The sequence below is a fragment of the Stegastes partitus genome, unplaced genomic scaffold (assembly GCF_000690725.1).
Source record: "Stegastes partitus isolate 25-593 unplaced genomic scaffold, Stegastes_partitus-1.0.2 Scaffold109, whole genome shotgun sequence".
In the NCBI taxonomy this organism is placed as follows: domain Eukaryota; kingdom Metazoa; phylum Chordata; class Actinopteri; family Pomacentridae; genus Stegastes; species Stegastes partitus.
The window spans coordinates 334,610-356,666 of record NW_007577840.1 but is presented as its reverse complement, the minus strand read 5'-3'; the positions used below and the strand labels follow the sequence as shown (position 1 = coordinate 356,666).

At 40.4% G+C, this 22,057-nt stretch overlaps 3 protein-coding genes across 3 annotated transcripts; all 3 read left to right on the top strand.

The window, feature by feature from the left end:
• Positions 1-288: 288 nt before the first annotated feature.
• On the top strand, positions 289-5,272 carry LOC103354482 (uncharacterized). The gene is made up of 6 exons (XM_008277862.1): positions 289-448; positions 1,202-1,309; positions 1,460-1,496; positions 1,681-1,805; positions 2,220-2,278; positions 3,105-5,272. The coding sequence occupies exons 1-6, from the start codon at positions 430-432 to the stop codon at positions 3,576-3,578; spliced, it is 822 nt and encodes a 273-aa protein (XP_008276084.1). The 5' UTR covers positions 289-429; the 3' UTR covers positions 3,579-5,272.
• Positions 5,273-6,646: 1,374 nt separating this feature from the next.
• On the top strand, positions 6,647-9,192 carry timm10b (translocase of inner mitochondrial membrane 10 homolog B (yeast)). Its single transcript, XM_008277861.1, has 3 exons — positions 6,647-6,921; positions 7,003-7,098; positions 7,726-9,192. The coding sequence occupies exons 1-3, from the start codon at positions 6,895-6,897 to the stop codon at positions 8,383-8,385; spliced, it is 783 nt and encodes a 260-aa protein (XP_008276083.1). The 5' UTR covers positions 6,647-6,894; the 3' UTR covers positions 8,386-9,192.
• A 2,819-nt stretch (positions 9,193-12,011) lies between these two features.
• Positions 12,012-19,377, top strand: ilk (integrin-linked kinase). Its single transcript, XM_008277860.1, has 13 exons — positions 12,012-12,157; positions 12,550-12,702; positions 14,534-14,699; positions 14,780-14,875; positions 15,067-15,163; positions 15,247-15,330; positions 15,425-15,510; positions 15,591-15,700; positions 17,185-17,312; positions 17,982-18,103; positions 18,218-18,317; positions 18,535-18,665; positions 18,844-19,377. Exons 2-13 carry the CDS (start codon positions 12,614-12,616, stop codon positions 18,991-18,993), a joined length of 1,359 nt encoding a protein of 452 aa, XP_008276082.1. The 5' UTR covers positions 12,012-12,157; positions 12,550-12,613; the 3' UTR covers positions 18,994-19,377.
• The last annotated feature ends 2,680 nt before the right edge of the window (positions 19,378-22,057 follow it).

Below are 22,057 nucleotides of genomic sequence, written 5' to 3'. Positions count from 1 at the left end.
AACTAAAGTCCAGAAAAGGGCTTTAGGCTGCCAAATAAAATTAAGTGAAACATTTCTGCCATTATATGTTGAAATGTCTATTTTTTTGTTTCTTTGTTACTGTGCTTACATTTAAAAATCTACACAATTTGAATAAACATTGAATTTGCTAACACTCGTGATGTCATTATAATAACACAGTGATCCGTGTGAAATCATATTGCACCCCACAACAGCACGGTGCCTGCTTCAGAATGAGGTTACATTGCTTCCTGTTTGTAACTGAAGAGCAGCAACTTTTCAAAGCTCTGTGATAACAGAGGAGTAACTAAGGCAGGGTAAAAATAGACTACAGTGTAGCACACCTCACTGATTAAACCCAGTGATGCCTCGTAGCCTGAGAGCAATTGTGTCAGACAGACAACCTGTGTTATTCAAGACGGCTGGAATATGAGCGAACCACCACCAGGTAGGATCAGAGCAACTGTTAAAACTTCTACAATTATACTTCAGATATCAACCTAATATTTCTACTTTGTACATGTCAGTGTGCGCGTTTTATGTATACCCAAGTATATTTCTGTAAAATGTTGCTTTTACCACGAAACTAGAAACAGCCGGATGGTTTCCAAAGCACATGTCACAAATATGGCAGAACAAAAAGGGCAAGTAAAAACTGGAGGTTTACCTCGAAACAAAACAACCAGTTAACAATCATAACTTTTACATACGTCATTGTATTTTGCTTTGCCTGTTGTCGTATCTCACATGACACTTTTCAACCAAATTATTTATTCTTTTGCTTACACAGAAGTGATGATAAACTCAGAAAAAAAAATTTAGTAGGAAAACTTAATTTCCAGTGAAATTCGTCAGTTTTGTGGCGTTGAAATGAGGCTGAAAGGGAAAAATAAATTTCTGAAAATCCACCTGTTCTTTATGCAGTGAAATATACATTCATACCTTTACAGTCGTCATAACATTCTTGAATGGTGTTCTATTTCTCATCTTCAAGCTCAGGGTTTGTTAAAGGATTTAATGTGTGTCACCAGCGCAAAAGTGATAATGACTTTTTTAAATGTTTCATCTTCTCTGTTTGTTACTGAGAGGTATATTAACGGTGGTTAATACAAATGTAAGTCTCAAATTCTGTGCACAGACTCAGAACTCTTTAATTTTTAAGTTCTGAGGTGTTAAAAGCCATTTTCTGTTGTTCATTTAGCCTGTATCATTTATGTGGTGCCTCTGGTGCTGTTGTCTCTGGCCCTGTTGGTCTCCTTGTGTCTCAATATCATCCTTTGCATCAGACAAAGAGCCACTTTGTGCAGAGGTACAGTAACTTTTCTTTTTTTTGGTCATATCGTTTTGATTTATTTTTTTTTTTTAATGTAGTCCTTGTTAATTCTAAACCTATCTCAGCTTTTGCAAGGACAACAGGACATTGTTTAAATTGTTAAATATTTTGTTCACACAAAAACAGATGAGTCCTGCTACCCTGAAAATCCTCAAGGAGTAACGTATGTTTTTTTCAAATAAATTTTTTATATTCTGCTATTCAGTCAAGTGTTATTTAGTCAACTACATACGAATTCATAGTCAGTAATATTAGGTAACTCCCTGTTTTCATTTTCTTTCTTATGTACAAATTACAATTTACAAATTATACAAACTGTGACATTGTTCCTTCATGTCTTGCTGAAGCCTGACACAAAACGAAGGGCAATATTTTCATTACCTCAATCGTGACGAGCAACAGGAAAATCCCCACGATCATCATGAGCAACAGGAAAATCCAATCTACGGCAACATCAGCACAGACAGCAGAGGTGAGCGCAGGCCTGCATTCTGTCACCTTTTCAAAAACATAAGGGGAAATCAGAACATGTTTTTACAATAACACCTTATGACTCACACTGGCATGAAAAAAAAATATATCCTGTCTTTGCTGTACATGCTTTGCCTACACAATCACTTTTTTACTCTCTCTGTATTTATATACAGTATATTTTTTCAAATGCTAAGCATGACCAAAAAATTTCCAAAGCCTGTATCAATGTAAGCGGAAGGTTTGCGGATCAATTTCACACAGGGTGCACTTTAGATGAGTTTAGATGATTTAGATAAACCTGTGTAGATTTGCGTAAACCAACTATTTAATTCCTTCTGACGTTCAAGTTTTAGCAAAACTGCTTGGTTTTTGTCTTGTGTTCCTTGATAATGACAATCGTGATTTACTTTAGGTTCTGTAGAGGGCTGCTATGAGATGATGACCATGCAACGAACACGAGACTGTGAAAAGGTAAATGCCGTTCATCAGCGTATTACAACGTCTCTACTACTTTGTTTCAGTGGATGTCCGTGACTCTCTAAATGCAACATTTCTTCATTTCGTCTGCATAATTTGCAGATTGTTTTCATCAGTTATGGTATAATTGCATTATGTTTCATTTGTGTTGTTTGTAATATAGTTGAAAGCACGCGTACGGGCTGTCGGCATTATCGCAGTGAAAACATGCTTCTCCGTGTGTGTGGTGAAAGTTCAAATCTGCTAAAAGTCAATGTCTTTTTACTGATTATACCTGGTTTACAAGTGTTTTTTTTTTTTGCTAAATTTCACATTACGTAGAATTACATTGTTTCCCCTTTCTAAGGCATCTTCAATAAGGAGATTGACATCAAGTGAGCATAATATACACTTGAAGGCAACATGCAAAAACAGGTCACAGGTCACTCGTGTACAAATAATCATATTCTAAACTGATTGAGTATATTTGGTTAATGCTTGTATTTTAGTGATTTTTTTCAGTTTGTTCACACTGGAACTAAATATATAAAAACATAAAACATTTAAAATACATCTGCAGACCAGTTTAGCCTGTGCTAGTAGGACTGCTTTCAAAACGGAAAGTAGCTGACACCAAAGACGCATTGTGGTCAATGAAACTGTGAAACAGTGAACACAATTAAGGACAAAAGGTTCTAAAAATAAACTCGACAAACTCAAACGTATGAGAGTCTGCACAGGCATCATTATTTGATATACATACTGGTCTGTATAGTTACTGCATTTTTGTTTTAAATTGTCCTTATAAACTATTTTACCAAATCATTTTTTCTGGAACCAGCCTTTAGAGCCTGACCTGAATTACGCCTCGTTGGATCTGAAGATTGCCAAGAAACACAAGAAGAAGCATCGCCACCAGCAAAGCCAAACGCAGGGACGAAACAAGCTTCACGAGCAGCTGTCGGTCGCCTTCACAACTCCTGTGCCAACCTTCTTGGAGGTGGACGCAGATGTGGATGCTCTTCTTCCTTCTAGAGACACCAGCACGATGGTTTCACACAGCAGCATCTACCTGAACAGTCAGCAGATAGCCCAAGAGGCAGGGGAAATGGAAAGAGGAAGGAGCACAAACATGGAGAGGGAGAATGTCGGTTGGGATAGTATGCGAAGGTACGAGGATAGGGGAAGTAGAGAGTGGAAAGGAGATCAAGAGAGTGGGGAAAGAATAGTCCAACAAGATGGTAGCAATGGGAATGTATGTCCACAGCTTTCAGAGGGGGAAATTATTAACTGTGACAGTGGCCAACACGATTAGACAAATATCATACTAAGACTTTTTCAGTGTTTCAAACTGTTCTGAACTGAATACTAGAGCACCTGAAATACTCAGGAAACTACTATCTATCACTGTATCGCCAAGAGTAAAAAACTGTGTCATCTTGATTATTCAAAGAGCTTCACAAAGTTGAGTAATATCCTGTTTGACGCAGACAAACTACCTCTTGAACTCTCCATGTTGGGCAACTTAGGAAAATATCTTTCTTTCTTTTGTATCTTTCTGTGCAGAGGACGCAATAAGTGTAGAACTTATCAAAAGAAAAGGAAAGTATGTCTGACATTTAGAGGTCAAGAGCCACGTGGAAATTTTCAATTTGTTGCAAAAGACGTGGAAAATCTCAAATCATCACAGGACACAGAAACAACTTTCATTGTTTTGATGCCTCATAATCACACATGAACGGATGTCTTATAAAAAGGTGTGAAGTAAAAGCTAATCTTACACTTATTTTCCACAGCGTAGGCGATGGCTTAATCACGACAAATCTTGTTGCCTGTTTCGGGCAAATGAATGAATTTGCTTCTCAGTCCTGGTAAAACTGAAGATAACATTGATGTGAAGAAAAAAATTAAAGGCAAGAAGGTGAAAAGGGGAAGGCTGTAAGTGGAGGCATTTTATTCTCCCTGTGGGCAAACTGTTGTATATTGTTCATGCCACATGAAAGTGATCATCATGGCCATTACCTTTATAATCTGTTGCACTTATGCGCCATCTGCTTAAATGATTATTTCGCTCTCAGCAATCCTCGTTCTGGGCGGATAATTTACTGGCCTGCTTTCTGCTGAGGGAGCTGAGCTCTGAAGTGAACTCAGCAGTCAAAGGCCTGCAGCACACTAACTGTTTGGTGACAGTTTTTCAATAGCTGACCATGGCCTACTTTCCCCTCTATGGATTAATTTTCGGCTTGAGGCATTTCCGATGTAACTGCTGCCGGTATATGGGAAGCCAAGAAATAACACCCTCACAAATGATAGTCTACTGTAGTGATAGTCACATTTTTTTCTAAATTGTGCTCCCATAAAGACCAGCTCAGTCATATACAAAGTTGTATTTAGTCGTCTTTTTCATAATGCATGACTAAATATCAGCGATATTTGGGCTATAAGTAACATAAATGACTCATCTATGAGTCGCTACATTGCATTTTACACTGTGTACCCAAGTTGGATTGCACAGAATATTTCCTTGTTTTTGTTGTTGTGGGTGACAATAAAAGCAGTCACTTGTTTTTTTTTGTTGTTTTTTTTTTATCCAGCTAAAACAGAGCTAAAGCTTTTAAAGGTTCTTGCAATGGCAGATGGTGGCATGATGACAGGTAAAAGGAAAATCATTTTTGGCTTCCCCCCCCTCTTTACAAAACAAAGGCATATGTCAAGATAACACTGAGGTATGATCGTTAAATTGACAGTGACGGCTTAATGTGTACAAATGCTCTTAGTTTCCGCCCACGAGCCTCAATGTGGCTCAGAGAGAATATTTTAATGCAGTGGGTTAGACCATCAAAGGCTCTCGCTACAATTTAATGCTTCTGTCGCAGCGTGACAATAAATGCTGGTTGACAAAAGGAGGATATCATTTAACTTGATAAATGAAGATGACTTTTTTTTTTTCCAGAGTGTCTATGGTTTTCATTAAACGGTTATGCAATGCATAAGAATGGTTCAATCAAACTGAATATTGCCTGGATTTCTTTCTCTTTAAAGACTTTGCTTTTTAAGGACTTTCCTAGCAAACTTTGCTTGTCGACAAGTGATTAAGGCCGTTCAGTGATATTTTGCGGTTGTCTGCAAGAATTCGGAGAACACAGATCCCAGAAGAGATCATCTTCCATGCTGCAGATTTTATGGTTGGTGAGATTACACAAAGCCAGCTGTGGCAAAACAATGCAGCCACTTCCTATGCCCTTGCAGCTGAGCTTGTGGTTTGTATGCGTTTGTCATCTTGATGCAACTGTAAAGTTTGTGTAGGGTGGCCTGCAGTTGCCCTTGTGGCCTCATGCAACAGCTCTTACTTCATGATTTACTTTTAAACTATTTTGCAGGAGCACTTTTTTTGTACAATAAAGAATAACAAGAAAATCAGGGACGGGAGAGCGGAGATAGCGGAAAGTAAAGCCAGACAGGAAATGGAAGACACTGCAATTTGTGATTGACTTGCAAGATAACACCAAAATGACCAGACAAAACTGAGTCATAAGTGTCCACTATAATCTGCTAAAGTTGATAAGATTACCTTTAGGAAATTAAAAAAAACATTGGCTCCATTTTTTAAATTAGTGTATGACACAACACTATTTCTGCTTTTGCTACTGAGACATTCTCATATCCGGTCACATGAAGAGGATATGAATTTAAATTGTTTACACAAATGACCAATGTTGTTGTTGTTGTTGTCTCCGACACATGAGGAACCCCAAGTGTATTCAGACAACATTATGAAAAAATAAAAACGTCACTCAAAATGTGCTTTTATAGTATTTTACGAAACAAAAACAACAATTCTATACCGAATTTGTGTGTTCAAATACTATTGGAAAGAGACATTGGTGACTTACCTGTTCAGCTTCCAGGAAGAAGACGAGCTAGCGCTTTTAGCTTTTTGGCTAAATGCTACAACGTCATTCAAATAACGGTTTAATGGCTCAGTGTCATATTTTACCACCACAGTGGCTAATAATTCAGCTTGGAAGACGGACAAAATACGTTGTCATTTCAACCCAGAGTCATTGTGGGATACTAGCTAAACATAAGCTTAAAAAACAAACAAACCAAAAAAAAGCTAAATTAAATAAAGTTTTGACTACTATCTCTGTCAGGCTGTAAGGAACAGTCATTTTAAAATAGGGACAGTTTGTGTGTTTTTAAAATGTTTCTCAAAAATAGACATGTATTGTTATTTTTTATGTATAACTCAGAAAACAACTTTGGTAGAAGTTGAATGCAACTCCAAAAGATTACTGCATACAAAAAAAGCTAAATTTCCATTTTGCAACCCGGAAGTGTTTTTTCGTACGTCACCGAGTGAGCCCTCTCCTCACCAGCGGAGACGATCTTCGTGACAAACATGGCAGCCCACATGTGAATGTCATGCTATTCCAATCCATTACCTGAATCAGTTCATTTCAGTTTCAAGACGCCGGTGCTCACATGCGGATCATATCTTGCGGAATAGTGCCTTTATTCCTGTCAGACAGCCGAAAGCCGGGGAGACTATACATTTCTGAATTCTTTAGCTGACTAGCGCTCATGTTAGCATATTAGCTAACCAGCTGACTACTTCCAACGGAATCGAGATGGAGCCTGACCAACAGCTGAGAAATGTGAGTTGTGTTTGCGGCTACGTGCGTGCTTATTTGTTCATAAGCACAAATGGTTGTTGACTTTAAATATGTCTCTTGCAGCTGCGGGATTTTCTTCTGGTTTACAACCGCATGACTGAAGTCTGCTTTCAGCGATGCACCAGCAACTTCAACTACAGAAACCTCACGATGGACGAGGTAAGAAGAGTTGAAATCAGAATTAATTCCTATCTTGATTACTCTGTGTGTACATACATGTTACACTGGTCTGCAACTCTTATTACCGTTGTTTTGCACCACTCTGTTTCAGATCCCCTTTTTCGATTCATTACATTACATGATAATTACATGACTAAAGCTAAATAACACCTTTGACATGGATATGCAGTTCAGCTCCTGCTCTTCTCTGAGGACTTTACACCAGAACCTTGGTACAGGAGTTTTCTGCTATTCAGCCCCAAGAGCATTAGTAAGGTTAGGCACTGAAGTAGTTGAGTATGTTTGGACCTAATGCAGATGATGGACGTGGCTGAGGTCAGGGTTTTGTGCAGGCCTCTGACCTTGATTTGTGCAATAGAGGCATCGTCACTCTGACAGGCCTTTACCAAACTACTGCCATAAGGAAGGAAGCCCCCTGTTGTTTAGTATGACATTGTATGTTATTGCTTTAATATTTTCATTGATTACAGCCAGGGGTCCAGATCACTGAGAAAAATGCTTATGCATGTATAGACAACAACTCTCTACGCTAATGATCAAGTAGTGTGTCATTCATACATGCTGTAGTTGTCCACTCACTACCTCAATTTGGTGCTGTCTTTCCAGGAGCGCTGTGTGGACAGCTGTGCAGGGAAGCTGATTCGCTCTAACCACCGGCTGATGAGCACCTACGTGCAGCTGATGCCCCGGATGGTGCAGCGCCGGATGGAGGAGATGGAGACCAAAGTCAAGGCAGCAGAGGAGGCAGCAGCAGCAGCAGCAGCAACACCCGCAGCTGTTGGGACTGTAACTACAGAGGCTTCGCCAGCACTTCAAACCCCGATTACCTCATCTCCACCCCCAGAAGTACTTCCACTTTTAAGTCCCTCAGTGACTGATGCTGCAGCAGAGGTCCATGGCTCAGTCTTAAAGCCAGTAGGATTAGATATTCCAGCTGAGCTGGATGCTGCTGTACCTAAAGCCACAACAGCCATAGATGTGAAATTATCAGCTGCTGCAGCACTCACACCTACGACTGAAACAGTAAATCCCTCAGTGCTTAACAACACTGGTAATGGACCTTTATATACAGCAGGATTTCCTCAGCCGCCCACACCTGCTGCCCAGATTGATTCTGGGAGCCCAGCGCCTGTGTTTATGCCACCTAAACCAACATCCTTATCAGAAGATGTAGCTCTGTCAAGTGTAGCACCTACAGTGTCTAAATCAGAGAGCTTGTCAAGCCAAGAGAAACCGTCACAGGTTCCCCCGCTGTCAGGCCAGTAATGATGGCCAGTCTGAGTCAGTCTTAGTGGTCAAACTGTGATACGGCCCGACTCCCACCACGAACAGCTGAAATCTGATGAGCAACCCATTCATGGTAGATAATGGATAGGTGGATATAAACTATAAAATAAAATATCAGATTTTTAGTTACTATGATATATAATGGCATCATAACAGATTACATTTTGTTGGCTTAAGTCTCTCAAATGTCAGCATTTGCTGCTTTTCTCTGTTTTAGTATTGTAACTGTATTTTTTACCTACAACAGAATTGCAACGTCACTATTGACCATTAACCTGAGATGAGGGTTGTATTTGAGTTGTTTTTTTTGTTTGTTTTTTTACATTTTTGACACATCAGTAAATAAACTGTAAAACATTAATTTATCATCACAAGTTGCACTTCTGGTGCCCTGTGATCTACAGAAAACAAGTCGAGCCCTTCTGAAAAAGCGTGGTAGCAGTTAAACAGCAATTTCTGACACAGTACTGAAAATATTTCATGATTGTAAAAATAAAAAAGCTGGCATTGAAATCCCAAGTGTAAAATGTTATGTCATTTGGAGATGAGAGGCACAAACAAAATGTTGTTTGACTGTGTGTGTGGGCGGGTGGTGGGCAATAATGATTGAAAAGTGATTTTAGTAATATTGCCAGTAAAAGCTCCACAGAGATCAATCGCCACTCTGCAGCCCTGGATTATGGAGGTCTGATCACATAAGCCTGGAGGGCTCAGTCTGATGATGACCCAAAAACACAGTGAAACACAGTAAAAGCCAAAATAAAATAATCTTCAATGACAAAATGAGTCGAACTTTTTTAATGTTTTCCTTATTGAAGATGCTCCAATGACAACATGTTGTATTCATTGTTTGAACACATTAAAGGCCCTCGTGGCTGCTGGATGTCTGAATGCAGCAGCGAGTTGTGGGGCGTGTGCCACATGCTCTTGAAATTGTGGGTGTGAAAACAGTTTCTGACCTTTGTCATGCAGCCTCATCTCCTCCCATCATTTCCTGTCGTTGCACTGTCAACAATACGTACTCTCTAATCCCGTATGAAGGCAATGATAAACAATCCTAAAACAGCATTCCCAGTGGCTTTACTCCTCAGACACAATCTTCATGATATAACAGCTGTGACAGTTAAGAATTAAATAAGAAGCTGTTTTTTTTTTTTCTCTTTCGGCTGCATATGAAAATATTTAGTTCAGATCATTGATGTTTGGATGATATGGTGATGAAATAGTCCGTTATGTTTAGTCACACTGTATCTGTAAAATCAGAGCCAATGAGATTTACAGTCCCTGTCAAAAATCTGAAAGCATATTTATCACAGTGACACATGGAATAAATAACATGTTTCTGAAAACACACTTTACATTATTTAAACAGGGTCTCTCTTGGAATTACTGATGATTGTCAGTCTTGTTGTGTGAACTTTACAGTCACGAGATGGCAAAAAAAGCACTACATACACATCCAAGTGTGACAGAAAAATGAAACGTAATAGATTTTAATTTGCATTTATTGCTGTTTCATTATAGAGGTCAAGCAACATAGACTTAGACTGACTTTATTAACCCCAGAGGGAAATTGAGGTGTTACAGCAGCATGACTATTCAACAAAGGGGGTAAACAAAGCAGAACGACAACACAGAATACTAGGGTAGGATGTAAAATGAAGGTAAAATAAAACAAGACAAAAATATAGAAAATATAATATAGAAGAAAGTCAACAAAATTTACAAGAATATATAAGAGAGATACAGAAATGTGCAAATGAATGTGCAAAAATATCACCCATTATTATTAATTCTCAACTGTTAAATGTCCAAATGTCAATTATGGATTTTTTTTCTGTATAAACACCCAAATATACAAACAATTTTGCAATATAGAAATAAAAATTTAAATTTCATGTGATCAGGGCGCCAAAAAACTACAATAATATCTGAGGGGAAAGCAAAGGCAGAGGTATGAGAAAGTCACAAATAATACAAACTATCTGGAATAAATATAGACTTGGGATTGAGATTCATGAAACTGAAATCATGATACAGTTTGTTGTTTTGTATCGTTTTTCTTACAGACAGGAAGTGCGTTGCAGGCCTCACGGAAAAGACTAGTCTGGTTTTGTGGATAAAGAATTTTCCAAGCAACAAAGTCATAAACAGGAAATCCACAGACGTACACAATAGAATAGATTCATCATTAAAAAGTCAAAAATCTATGTGGGAAAGTTAGAATAACTGTGCTTTAGGCAGTTCAGACAGAGAAACAATATTTCACTTGTGCACTAGAACATTTTATTTTGGATAGATATGAAATAGAAAACTGGGTATTAATGTATACATTAATGCATTTTTGTTTTCAGTGAGCTGAATAATCAAATCAACAGTTTAATTTAGTTATTGATCATTGTTAGCAAATTGCATATCCATTAATTAAAAATGATATTGCTGTTTTTCATTGTTTTTTGAACAAAACTATGTGTCTGTAGATATCAACAAAATATGAGAAAAGACCATTTTGCCTTTCATTTCTTCCTCCAGAGGTCAGAAAATGCTTCTCTGAGCAAGTCCTTCAGTTTCCAGCCTGTTGTGACGTCACAAAAATATGGAACTGGGATGGAGCATTATAAATAACTTTATTCAGTTGAAAACATGGCACAGTAGTTTTGCATAAGGTGCATTTTAGGTCACTTAAACACAGAAAAGTATAGATTTTTTAAATAAAGAATTTTCTAACAGTAAATCATTAACAGAAAATCCACAGGTGTAAATAATGAAATAGAATCAATGTCAATTTAATTATCAACCCTTCAAGCATGTACGTCTTGAGGTTTTGCTTAAAAATATAAATGGAGGAGGAACTTTTGACTGAATGAGGGAGGTTGTTGCAAAGCTTTGGAGAAACACACATTCTGGGGAAAAAAGGGGAGTCTTATGTTAACTTGTTAAAAAAGACTTTCAGTATTTATCATACATATTACATTATATTACATTATATTACATGGGCATTGGCAGGGAGTCAGTGGGTCAAACATATGGTTGTGTATTTAGAAGGAGGACAGCTCTGGGAACTGGCAAAAGTTGCCCTCCTTCATCATTATTTTCATTCTTCTATACTTTCCCTCTTCATTAAATCATGTGATAAGTCAGGGTATCACATAATGCATTGGAATTTTCACTTTCAAGTTTAATCAGCTTTTAAAAAATCTAGAACATCTCATATTGGCTGTAAATCGTAGATCTTAAAACGCAAGCAGATGACCTGTGAAACAAATAATCGATGTAAATTTATGTCTCCACTAAATCCCTGGTGTCATTAGTGTTCTCCAGCATCTATTTGGAACAAGATAGTAAATAGGAAAAAAAAAAACGAGTCTGTTGGTGGTATTCTCACAATGATCTGGCATGAATGCAGCCAGTCATGACAAATATAAAGCCCAGCTCCACTGCACACCTCGACCTTCACCTCAGGGTGCAGTTTGAGGAGCTGCACCTCCTCGGTGCTTCCAGCAGGGGGCGCTAGTACCGCTGTGTCCGGGCCCATGGCTGCCAGTAGCGGAGCTCCTCCAGCTTCTCCTCTGCAGCGGTAGCAGCACATCCAGAGCGGCGGGGCGTGGACTCAGACCCTCCATTCCCTTGCTCTGAGGAGACGGCGGCAGACTTTCGGCAGAAGGAAGGAGCTGGGGAAGAAAAAAAAAAAAAAGAAAAAGGAAAAGGAAAACTGAGAAAAGCCGAGAAGAAATCGATCGTGTAGCAGCTGGTAAGAAGTTTGATCAAGTTCATCCGAGTGCTTGAAAGTTTTGTTGTCTGGTTGTGCGGGTGGGTCGCTTTTTTTTTGTTTTTTTTTGTTGTGGACTTGACTTTAAACAATGGATCCAAATAGGCCAGCCCATCCGATTCAACAAGGAGGAAGATCAAGACAGGAGAGGAAAGTTATTTTAAGTGTTTCCCATCAGGATTTATTTGTACTTGATCCCTGACAAGCTGATTCTTTGATGTGTAATATGTGAGGATATTTCAATGCTACATGACCCACTGTCTGTAACCATTGAAATGAAAGTTGTGGTGATACTACTGATGCCATCCAGTCAGCCAATAGGCTTTGAGGGATGTCTGATTACCTGCTGAAAGTCTTTTTTTTTGTTATTGCAGGATTTATGGTCCTGATCTTAAAGGAAAGAAAGTGTAGAGAAGCTGCCTCCAGTGCCACACACCCATGGATGACATCTTCACACAGTGTCGAGAAGGCAACTCGGTGGCGGTTCGTCTGTGGCTGGACAACACAGAGAATGACCTCAACCTGGGGTAAGCACACTTCCGCCGAAAAGCTGTGAAAGATGCCTGCAGGGGAGACTCATCTCTTGGATGTTTAGAATCCAGTTTGTGCAAATGACTTCTGCTCACTTTTTAGAAGACACACCACATTTGGTATGGAAGGCAAGTGATTCTGTGCCGGTGTGTGTGTGTGAGTGTTTGTGTGTGATCCTTGGCACATGGAGGTGGTCAAATAGTTTCCATATTGTGCTCCCTCTACAACTCTGCCGAACGTCACTTGGCTGCAGTAATTCCAGTCCAGTTTTATGATTTTTTTCTTTCCTTTTTTTTCCCCCCTCTTCTCTTCTCCTTATGATGTCATCTGCAAAAAATTGTGGATAAAAGCGGCGGATGATTGCGGGGTGGTTGCTTGGTGACATGGATGAGTCAAACAACATAATATAACCTAAAAACTCATCCCAGGCTGCACTCGAGGACCATTCAGCTGATTGAAAATAGCTCATCTGCTGACCACATAATCACTAATCAACTACTTTACTTTCTATATAAATTGGGAATAAAAGTAATTAATTCATCTAATGATTAAGCTTTTTGCTGCATCATTTCTTTTCATTTTTTTAGTCTATACAAAGCAATGCTGCCTGTTTACATAATTTCTTTGCTAGAAAGGAACGAGAAGACCTCACTGCGAAAGACCTTGGTTATCTCATTCTTGGGCCAGGCCATATATGTGCAGTTTGTTGACGTTGAGGGCTGCAGAGCTTCTAGCCAACCACGCAGCAGCCAAGGCCATTTCCTCTGTTCAGCTCCATACAGGGCCAAGCCCTCGCTGACAGAGCTTCTCAGGCGGCTCGCTGCAGTCCCACATAAACATCTGAGAGACCAGTCATTATGCTGGAGGCCTCCTTTTGGCTGTTACTCTGAGGAGGCACAACTATGTGGGCCGGGCCCCCCCTTCACCCCCCTCCCTCCTTTAGAATATCCAATAATATGTGGAAAAAGTGTTAACAAGGTGGGAAACAGCGACACAAGAAAACTCATGAAACAAAGCGAGACTTGGAGGGAATGTGAAGCTCAGGATTCCAATGTGTATTTTCCACCCCTGTCATTCCTGAGTTGTTTTTTTTTTTTTTTCCCTCCTTCCCCTCGTTACTTTTTTTAGCCCGCGGGGTTGGTCAGGCTATGAACTGTCTGTCCACAGTAGCTGGATCCGATTTGACAGGGAATGCAGGGGCTAAACTGTTATTTCACTTTAGTGTGAGCTAGTACTGCAGCTATTTCCTACAGGCTACACAAGCCCTCTTGAGGTTTATTGTCGAATAGCGCGTAGAGTTTGCGGCTTTGCAGGGAGTTGCGAGAAAGCCCCTGCAGCTGCCTTGAGGTGGGGTGAGGGTGGGGTGAGGGTGGGAGGGGGGTCAGGTAATGTAAAGGACTCCCATGGGTGCAGGAGGGGGGGGAGGCCAGTCACACGGAGGTGATAGTCTGGCTCCAGCAGTGCTATGTACACCCTGAGTGTTTGCGTCTTTGCATATGTTTAGCAGGCATTCCAGCTCGCAAAGACATATTTATCACCGGGCCAGTCATCAGATGGGTCGAGGCTGCCGGCGGGGCGAGGAAGCATGTGCTTAAGTCTAAATAAAGATTTGGTGGGTGTGAGAACCGGTGTGACTGTGTGTCAAAGAGGGAACCCACACAAGCAGTGTTTTGTCAGCTGATAGACACTTGTTAAGAGATCCCACCAGCACCCTCCCACTCACCCTTCTGTCAAATTACAAACAACATATCCACCACTCGGACTTTAAAGTATTACAAAGCAAGGTTATCGCAGCTCCTCACGCTCTCCCTTTGTCTTGTACTGCAGTGATGACCACGGCTTCAGCCCGCTCCACTGGGCCTGCCGGGAAGGGAGGAGCGGCGTCGTCGACATGCTCATCATGAGGGGCGCTCGCATCAACGTGATGAACCGCGGGGACGACACGCCGCTGCATCTCGCCGCCAGTCACGGGCACAGAGACATTGTGGCTAAGGTACCCAGACACAGCCGAACGCATTGTCTTGACGGAATGAGGTTTGCAGTTTTTCTAACTTTGTGACCTGCGATTGTCAGCTGATTCAGTGCAAAGCGGACCCCAACACAGTCAACGAGCACGGGAACACCCCACTCCACTACGCCTGCTTCTGGGGCCAAGACGAAGTGGCAGAGGTGCAGTGAGACACACCCACAGACACTCTTTGATTACTTTGGCGTGATCCGTTGGCTGAAAATGCCCTCTTCTGGGGAGAAATGGCCACTACAGTGCTTTTTTTTGTGTGAACTACAGCTCCCTGTGTCTGCACTTTTAAAGCAAAAGTTTGTTCTATTCATAACATGACATGCAACACACTGTTTCTCAGGACTTGGTGACCAGTGGCGCCCAGGTGTGTGTATGTAACAGATATGGACAGACACCTCTGGATAAGGCCAAGCCTCACCTAAGACAGCTGCTACAAGGTCAGAGGTCACTCGTGGGCATTTAACACACACTTATAGGTTTATCCTTCCTTGTATTCTTACATCTTAATTGTTGTTTCCAGAAAAGGCAGAGAAATTGGGTCAGAGTATGACCAAAGTCCCGTACAAGGAAACTTTCTGGAAGGGCACCATGAGGACACGACCTCGTGAGTAACTTTTTTTTTTTCATACAGCAGGAACAAATTGTTATATAAAATCAGGATGTTTGCTGTATTATTCACTTTTTTTTCTCTCTTATAGGTAACGGTACCCTCAACAAGCAGGCCGGTATTGATTATAAGCAGCTTTCGCTCCTGGCAAAGATCAATGAAAACCAGTCTGGAGAGGTAAGATGCGGTTTGTGGCTGTGTGCCAGTATTTTTATTTTTATTTTGGTTGCTCACCTGAGTACGTGTTCTGTTTGTAGCTATGGCAGGGTCGGTGGCAAGGGGATGAGATCGTAGTAAAGGTGCTGCAGGTGAGAGACTGGACCACCAGGAAGAGCAGAGACTTCAACGAGGAGCATCCGAAACTCAGGTGATTTACACGTCAGTATTCTAATCATAAAGGATTGTGCTTTCTGTCGGCCCCTTACAGTATCTCTCCTAGTGGCTGCGCACAGAGCAGAGATATCGTGATTCAAGTATTGATGTCACAGTGTCATGTGCTGCAAATCTGCTGAGTTACATGAACTGATGCTGAAACATTTAGTCTTCTGTGTTGTTATTTTGAGCTTGTTTACTCGACTCAGATAGAGCCCAGTGATCGTTTGGACTCGCTATCGAAGCACAGTTTGAACAACGTGAGGATGGTTGCGACTGATTAGTGGGGATTGAGGTCAGCGGACAAAGAGCGGTCGGGATCTGGCGAAGGGTTCTTGTGCAAGAAGGAGGTTTTTTTATTGGGAGACGTCAAGGGAATAGTTTTTTGGTCGGAGCTGTGGCGAAGAAGTCGTTGGCAACTCTTGATTGCGTGTTGTGCTAAGCTCTGCAGCATGAAAAACAAATTGCACAAACCTCCTTCCATCATGGTAAACAAGAAATCAATTATAACGTTTAAATTAAATCTGTCGGACTGAAAAACAACTTTTTAATCCTGTTTGTCATTATTAACTCCGGTTGAAGGTAATATATCAGTTTGTGTTTTGTCATGGTTGTCGCACTTCACTATTGCTTAGAAAGGAAACGGTTGTTTGTAATGTTGAGGTTTATGCAGAGAAATGCAAGAGGGCTAGTGTGCTGACAGACGTGTCGAGGCAGGTTGAGCAGGGCCCCCAGAAGGACCGCTGCATTCAGGGAATCACCATTAGCATAGTTATGGCTGTGTTAGGAGCGAGACAAGATAATATAAGCTAGAATAAGAAAGCATCATGACATTTCATTTACAATATAAATCAAGCAAGCAATAGCAGGAAAAAAAAGAAAACACACATAAAGAAAAGCATAATAGCTTCATTATCTCTCCTGGCCGCATTTAATCAGTCTCCCCAGCCTCATATTCTCATTAAGTGACAAGAAAAAAAAAGAAAAACTTTGGAGCAAGCCAAGTGAATGAAAACCCTAAGTGTGCAATCGGAAGGTTTTGGCAGCGGGCTTTCATGCTGGCTTCACTTCTTACGCACTTTTAAGAATTGATGACAACATAAAAGTGCTGGCAAAGAGTGCGCTGAAAAATCCAGAGGCAACATAAGATCTGGCGTGTATTGCAAAAAAGCTTTAGATAATGAAAGCATAACACCGCTGTTTAAGTTCACTTTAAAGGGCTGCAGATGATACAAATGTGTCGTAACACGGATTCCTGATTGTTTTCTTTATTCAGAACAAGCTTTTAGGGTATTTTTTTAGTGTTTTAAATGGAATCTCCACCCATTGTGATTTGATTTATCACATGAGCAACTTGATCTAAGAATACTGACTTACTTACCTTTTTAACTCATTTGTTTTTTGTTAGCAATAGTAAAAAATGAGACTTTTACATTTTCCTTTTCTACATCTGTCTGTCATTCCATTGTGTCTCCATAGGATCTTTTCACATCCAAACATTCTGCCTGTTCTGGGAGCCTGTCAGGCGCCTCCATCCCCTCACCCCATCATCATTACCCACTACATGCCATACGGATCCCTCTACAACATCCTCCACCAGGGCACTAGTAAGTAGTTTAATGTACAAATGTATGAACAGAATGGATACAATTGTTATTAAAAAGTGCTCCAGGTCCAAAGTGCTACACCTGAGGATTGCTACTGTAGGTTCATAGACAGTCTACACCTGTCATCCTGCTCTTTAACTGTCAGGGGGGGGAAGTATGAGATCCAGTATACTTATTCTCTAATTCACTGTCTGCTAGCTGCCTGTTCTGTGCGTGGGCTGTCCAGTGTTGAAGCCTTGTCTCTATAAATTGGAAACAAACAAAGTGACTCAGACTATTTCACACAATACTATTCCAGTGAGTCCTCCTCATGTCTGGACAGAAGTAAAGGGAGGAGGTTTGGAGACTGGTAAGAGGGAGCAGTGGCTGTGAGGATTGCAGGAATATTACTGAATATGCTAATTAGCCATCTTCCTTCAGACGACTCGACCTTTAACAGTTGCAGGTCAATGCACATCACAGATACATTTAGGAATGACATCATGTCATTACTGGATCAAAGTTAAGTTTCAGTTTAACCACATGCATGTTCTCTCTAGTGATTACCCATGTGGGCATACTTTCCATTTCTCTCTCTCTGTCTCTTGCTTCCTGTCACCTTTTTTCAGCCTTCAATGACATATTTATTTCCAAGTGAGGCATTGCTTTTCTCTTTTGTCCGTCTCTTAGCTCTGGTGGTCGACCAAAGCCAAGCAGTGAAGTTTGCATTAGACATCGCCAGCGGCATGGCCTTCCTCCACACCTTAGAGCCGATGGTTTCACGGCTTTACCTCAACAGTAAGCACGTCATGGTAAGACGCTATTTCTGTTTTTGACCGCTGCTAACATAAGAAACCACGATTACAAACTCAAGTATTCTAATCTTGTTCCTCATTGGCTGCATGATTGCTGTGGTTAAATTGCAGATTGATGAGGACATGACAGCCAGAATAAGCATGGCAGATGCTAAGTTCTCCTTCCAGTGTCCTGGTCGTATGTACTCTCCAGCGTGGATGGCCCCTGAAGGTATCTATTCCTTTTTTATTTTTTTCTGCCTTTGTCCTCCTTATTCCCGCCTGCTTCCTGCTCCCGTCATAATGCCTCCTTCAACTTTATGAGTCATTCAGTCTGGAACATACTGTACCGTATAATTTAGCGCTAGTCATGCTGTTCAATCTGGCCGTGTTCCACAACAAAAAGGTGAGTTATAGTGTCATGTTTATGGTTTTCTTTCTCCTCTCAGCCTTGCAGAAGAGGCCCGAAGACATCAACAGAAGATCTGCGGACATGTGGAGCTTTTCAGTGTTACTGTGGGAGCTTGTTACCAGAGAGGTCCCCTTTGCTGATCTTTCACACATGGAGATAGGCATGAAGGTAAGTGGGCGAAGTACCTCATCTCACCGCAGGCTAGTACTGCGTATCCACATCTACATTTCTCGGAAGCGCAGCACCGAATGCACGAAACACCATACCTCAGAAATATCCCAAGGCTTTTTTTTTTAAACAGTTTTCTGTTTTCCCGATAAGCACAGCGGCTGTTTGTCTTTTATAGGTGGCCCTCGAGGGTCTTCGGCCAACCATCCCACCCGGGATCTCGCCTCATATCTGTAAGCTGATGAGGCTCTGTATGAACGAAGACCCAGCCAAGAGGCCCAAGTTTGATATGATCGTCCCCATCTTGGAGAAGATGCAAGACAAGTGAATGCCTCAGCAGCTGTTTGTCTGTTTCTGTTATCTTTTTTTTTCATCAAACCACTCTTTATCTTCACTTCAGTCATGTATCTTGCTAAGCCACTGTAAATAACGCCAGAAACCACTTTAGCCACACACAGTTCAAACAGACAGTATTATATTGCTTTTCTTGTATAAGTTAAATTTGAGGTTTAAATGTTCTTTACCTAATGTCGCCCTTTCATTATGGCTAAAGCATGATCACTGAAATATTGGCGAAACTCTTCAATCCGGTGTGGATTATATTCAGTGTTCAGTCAGACAGAAGCAGAACCAAAGAATTGTGTATAGAATCATTGCTTTTTATACACGTTAGCAATTGCCAATGCAATAAATATTTTATATTTATGACAAATTCTTGTTCTGTTATTTGAGATGTCATCAACTTTTTTGTGATAATGCAGTCGTATTTCCTGCTTGCTAAATTATTTCAGACAAATCTTGTTGCCTTCTTCAGCTGGATGATGGTACCAGTGGGTGATTGATTGTTTTTGAACAGAAACGGCTCAATTGGAGCATCTGGTTTCTCCAGAGGAAACAAGAAGCACGTACATGGGGGATGGCATGTTAACAAAAGGGATGTAGGCTCAGGTGGTAGAGCGGGTCGGTCAATGATCGGAAGGTCGGTGGTTCGATGCTGCCCTGTAACCTGTGTCGTGGTCGTTGTGTCCTTGGGCAAGACACTTCACCCACCTTGCCTGGTGTTAATGAATGGATTGTTCGAGGTGGTGGTCGGAGGGGCCGTAGGCGCAGAACGGCAGCCACGCCTCTGTCAGTGTGCCCCAGGGCAGCTGTGGCTACAATCATAGCTACCACCACCGGAATGAATGTGTGTGAATGAATAGTTGAGAGTGTAAGTGCTTTGAGTTACTACCTGAGTAAGAAAAGTGTTATATAAATCTAATCAAGTATTATTACTATTATTATTATGTACTGTGGTCATTTTGCAACAAGGGGGAAGGGGGTCACTCAACTACTGAGTGGCACAGATAAATAAGTTTCTAATTTGGTTCTTTAAGTAAAATATCCTATTCAAATGAAGTGCCAAAATATATATTTATGGACTATTTTCTTGTGTTTTGTGGAGACATATTGTTTCACAGAATTAAATTATTACACTCATACACCTTAAATTAACTGATAGCTCTGCAGTGAAGTGGTTTTATTTTACAGATTTGAGCTAAATTATAACAATCAAACACCTTCAATAAAGTGTGAACGTATGCTAATAATAGTCTTGTTTTAGAGGACAGAGTGCACACCGCTGTTGGTTTCAAAACACTTGTGTTTAATTTATTCAGATCAAAATTTGTGCAAAGGCACCCAGGAGGAAATGAAAAACAGAAAATAGCCTTCTCTCTGTATCACCGCCCGGCTCGTGGGATGCAACACAAAGAGGAGATTCGACACCAGAGATTACAAAAACAATAGTTTTATTTCATTAAATAAATATCTAAAGTGAATATCTAGGGGGATAAAGTGTCAAAATAGAGGCAACCATGAGAGGATAATGAGCTCCAGCAGCAAGAGGGTGATGACAATACGAGACTCCCCAGGCAGGCCTTTTATCCACACCTTCTCAGATGGGGGCATTTAATACAATTTAGCCCATGTACACTCCTAATCTTCTGCACTGCCACAACAAAAGCAGTGGGATACAGATGCATGCCTGAAAGACTCAACCTCAAGAGTAGTGTGTCTTTGCACTATTTATAAAAAAATAGGTCTAAACATTGTGTTGGAGGTAATGAGTTCAAATGTAAAACCATACATACATACATACATACATACAAACTCATAAGATACCTTAAATGTGCTTAGGAAAATGTAAAAATGAATAGAGTTGCATATTTTATTACAGATATTTATTGTCATTTTACGAACATGTGTATGCATTTTAAGAAAGCAGAAAAATATTGTAGCAATAATAAAGAATTGAAAGGATTCAAATGCTTTGTTGTTATATGCATCAATAAACAAGCTATTAGTGCAATGAAATTCTTCGTTTCTTTGTGGCTCTAGCTCATGCTGTGATTAACGTATTTACAGAATACACTCAATCTGTCACACTCATCATCTGCATCAGTGCAAAATAGGAGTTGTATGAAAGATGAGTATACCAAAAAATAAAGAAAAAGTGTAATATTTATGGTGCAGAAAAGTTAAGATCTGGAGGAAGGCGATGCTGAATATGCACAGTGCAGTGCAAACACGAATATGCAGGAGAATTGTGTAAAATTAATAATGTGCAATATTTTATGGTGCAATGGTTGTGCAAAAATATACAGTAGTGTATGATTGTATGAAGTCTTTTAGTCAGAGATGGAGGGAGTAAATTAAAAAGAAAGAAAGACTTAGTTGTTGGTTTACAGATAATATCCAGAAGTTTTCAGATGTATCTGTACAGTTTTTAAAAAAATTTTTAAAAATCTTGTTGTTGGTTTTGAGTGTGTGTGTTGTGTTGTGTGTGTGTGTGTGTGTAAGTCAACACTATACTAATAAAGGCCACAAGATGGAGCTGATAGTTCTAGAAAACTTAGAGAAGATGGAGCATGTGTTAGGATTTTTTTTCTTTCTTTCTTTTTTTTTCTGGTCAAATACCAGGGTCTCAGTAGTGATTCTTCAAACCATATATGGCCTCAGATTCACAGAAGATGTGAACAGCTGTGTGTCTCATGGGAGTCCTAACCCTCCTCCATGCAGGGCAGCATCAGCTACAGCAAGTTAAATCCCCGATGAATTATCTTGGAATGAAATGTTTATTATTTTTATTTGATTTTATGACGAAAATCATTTGATCAGCTGTGTATTTGGGGGGAGGGTTGTAGCCACTGGGCTGTTAACAGATGGACAGATGTGTTGGTCAAAATAGATGAAAAAAGGCAAAGATCGTTAATCTCATCAAAGCATGTAGCGTGATCACAACTATCTGACCCAGCTGGAGTTTGTGTTAGTTTGCTCTAAAGATTGAGATGAGGAAAAAAAAAACGCTTCACGTGTTCACGTGATGAGTCAGCTGACCCTCCCAGCCGCTG

Coding starts and splice junctions, on each gene's coding strand:
- ilk (XM_008277860.1), top strand. CDS start 12,614: ATGGATGACATCTTCACACAGTGTCGAGAAGGCAACTCGGTGGCGGTT. Junction 18,104..18,217: donor TCAACAGTAAGCACGTCATG/GTAAGACGCTAT, acceptor GTTAAATTGCAG/ATTGATGAGGACATGACAGC. Junction 18,666..18,843: donor ACATGGAGATAGGCATGAAG/GTAAGTGGGCGA, acceptor TGTCTTTTATAG/GTGGCCCTCGAGGGTCTTCG.
- timm10b (XM_008277861.1), top strand. CDS start 6,895: ATGGAGCCTGACCAACAGCTGAGAAAT. Junction 6,922..7,002: donor CTGACCAACAGCTGAGAAAT/GTGAGTTGTGTT, acceptor TGTCTCTTGCAG/CTGCGGGATTTTCTTCTGGT. Junction 7,099..7,725: donor GAAACCTCACGATGGACGAG/GTAAGAAGAGTT, acceptor CTGTCTTTCCAG/GAGCGCTGTGTGGACAGCTG.
- LOC103354482 (XM_008277862.1), top strand. Junction 1,497..1,680: donor GAAAATCCTCAAGGAGTAAC/GTATGTTTTTTT, acceptor GTCTTGCTGAAG/CCTGACACAAAACGAAGGGC. Junction 1,806..2,219: donor CATCAGCACAGACAGCAGAG/GTGAGCGCAGGC, acceptor GATTTACTTTAG/GTTCTGTAGAGGGCTGCTAT.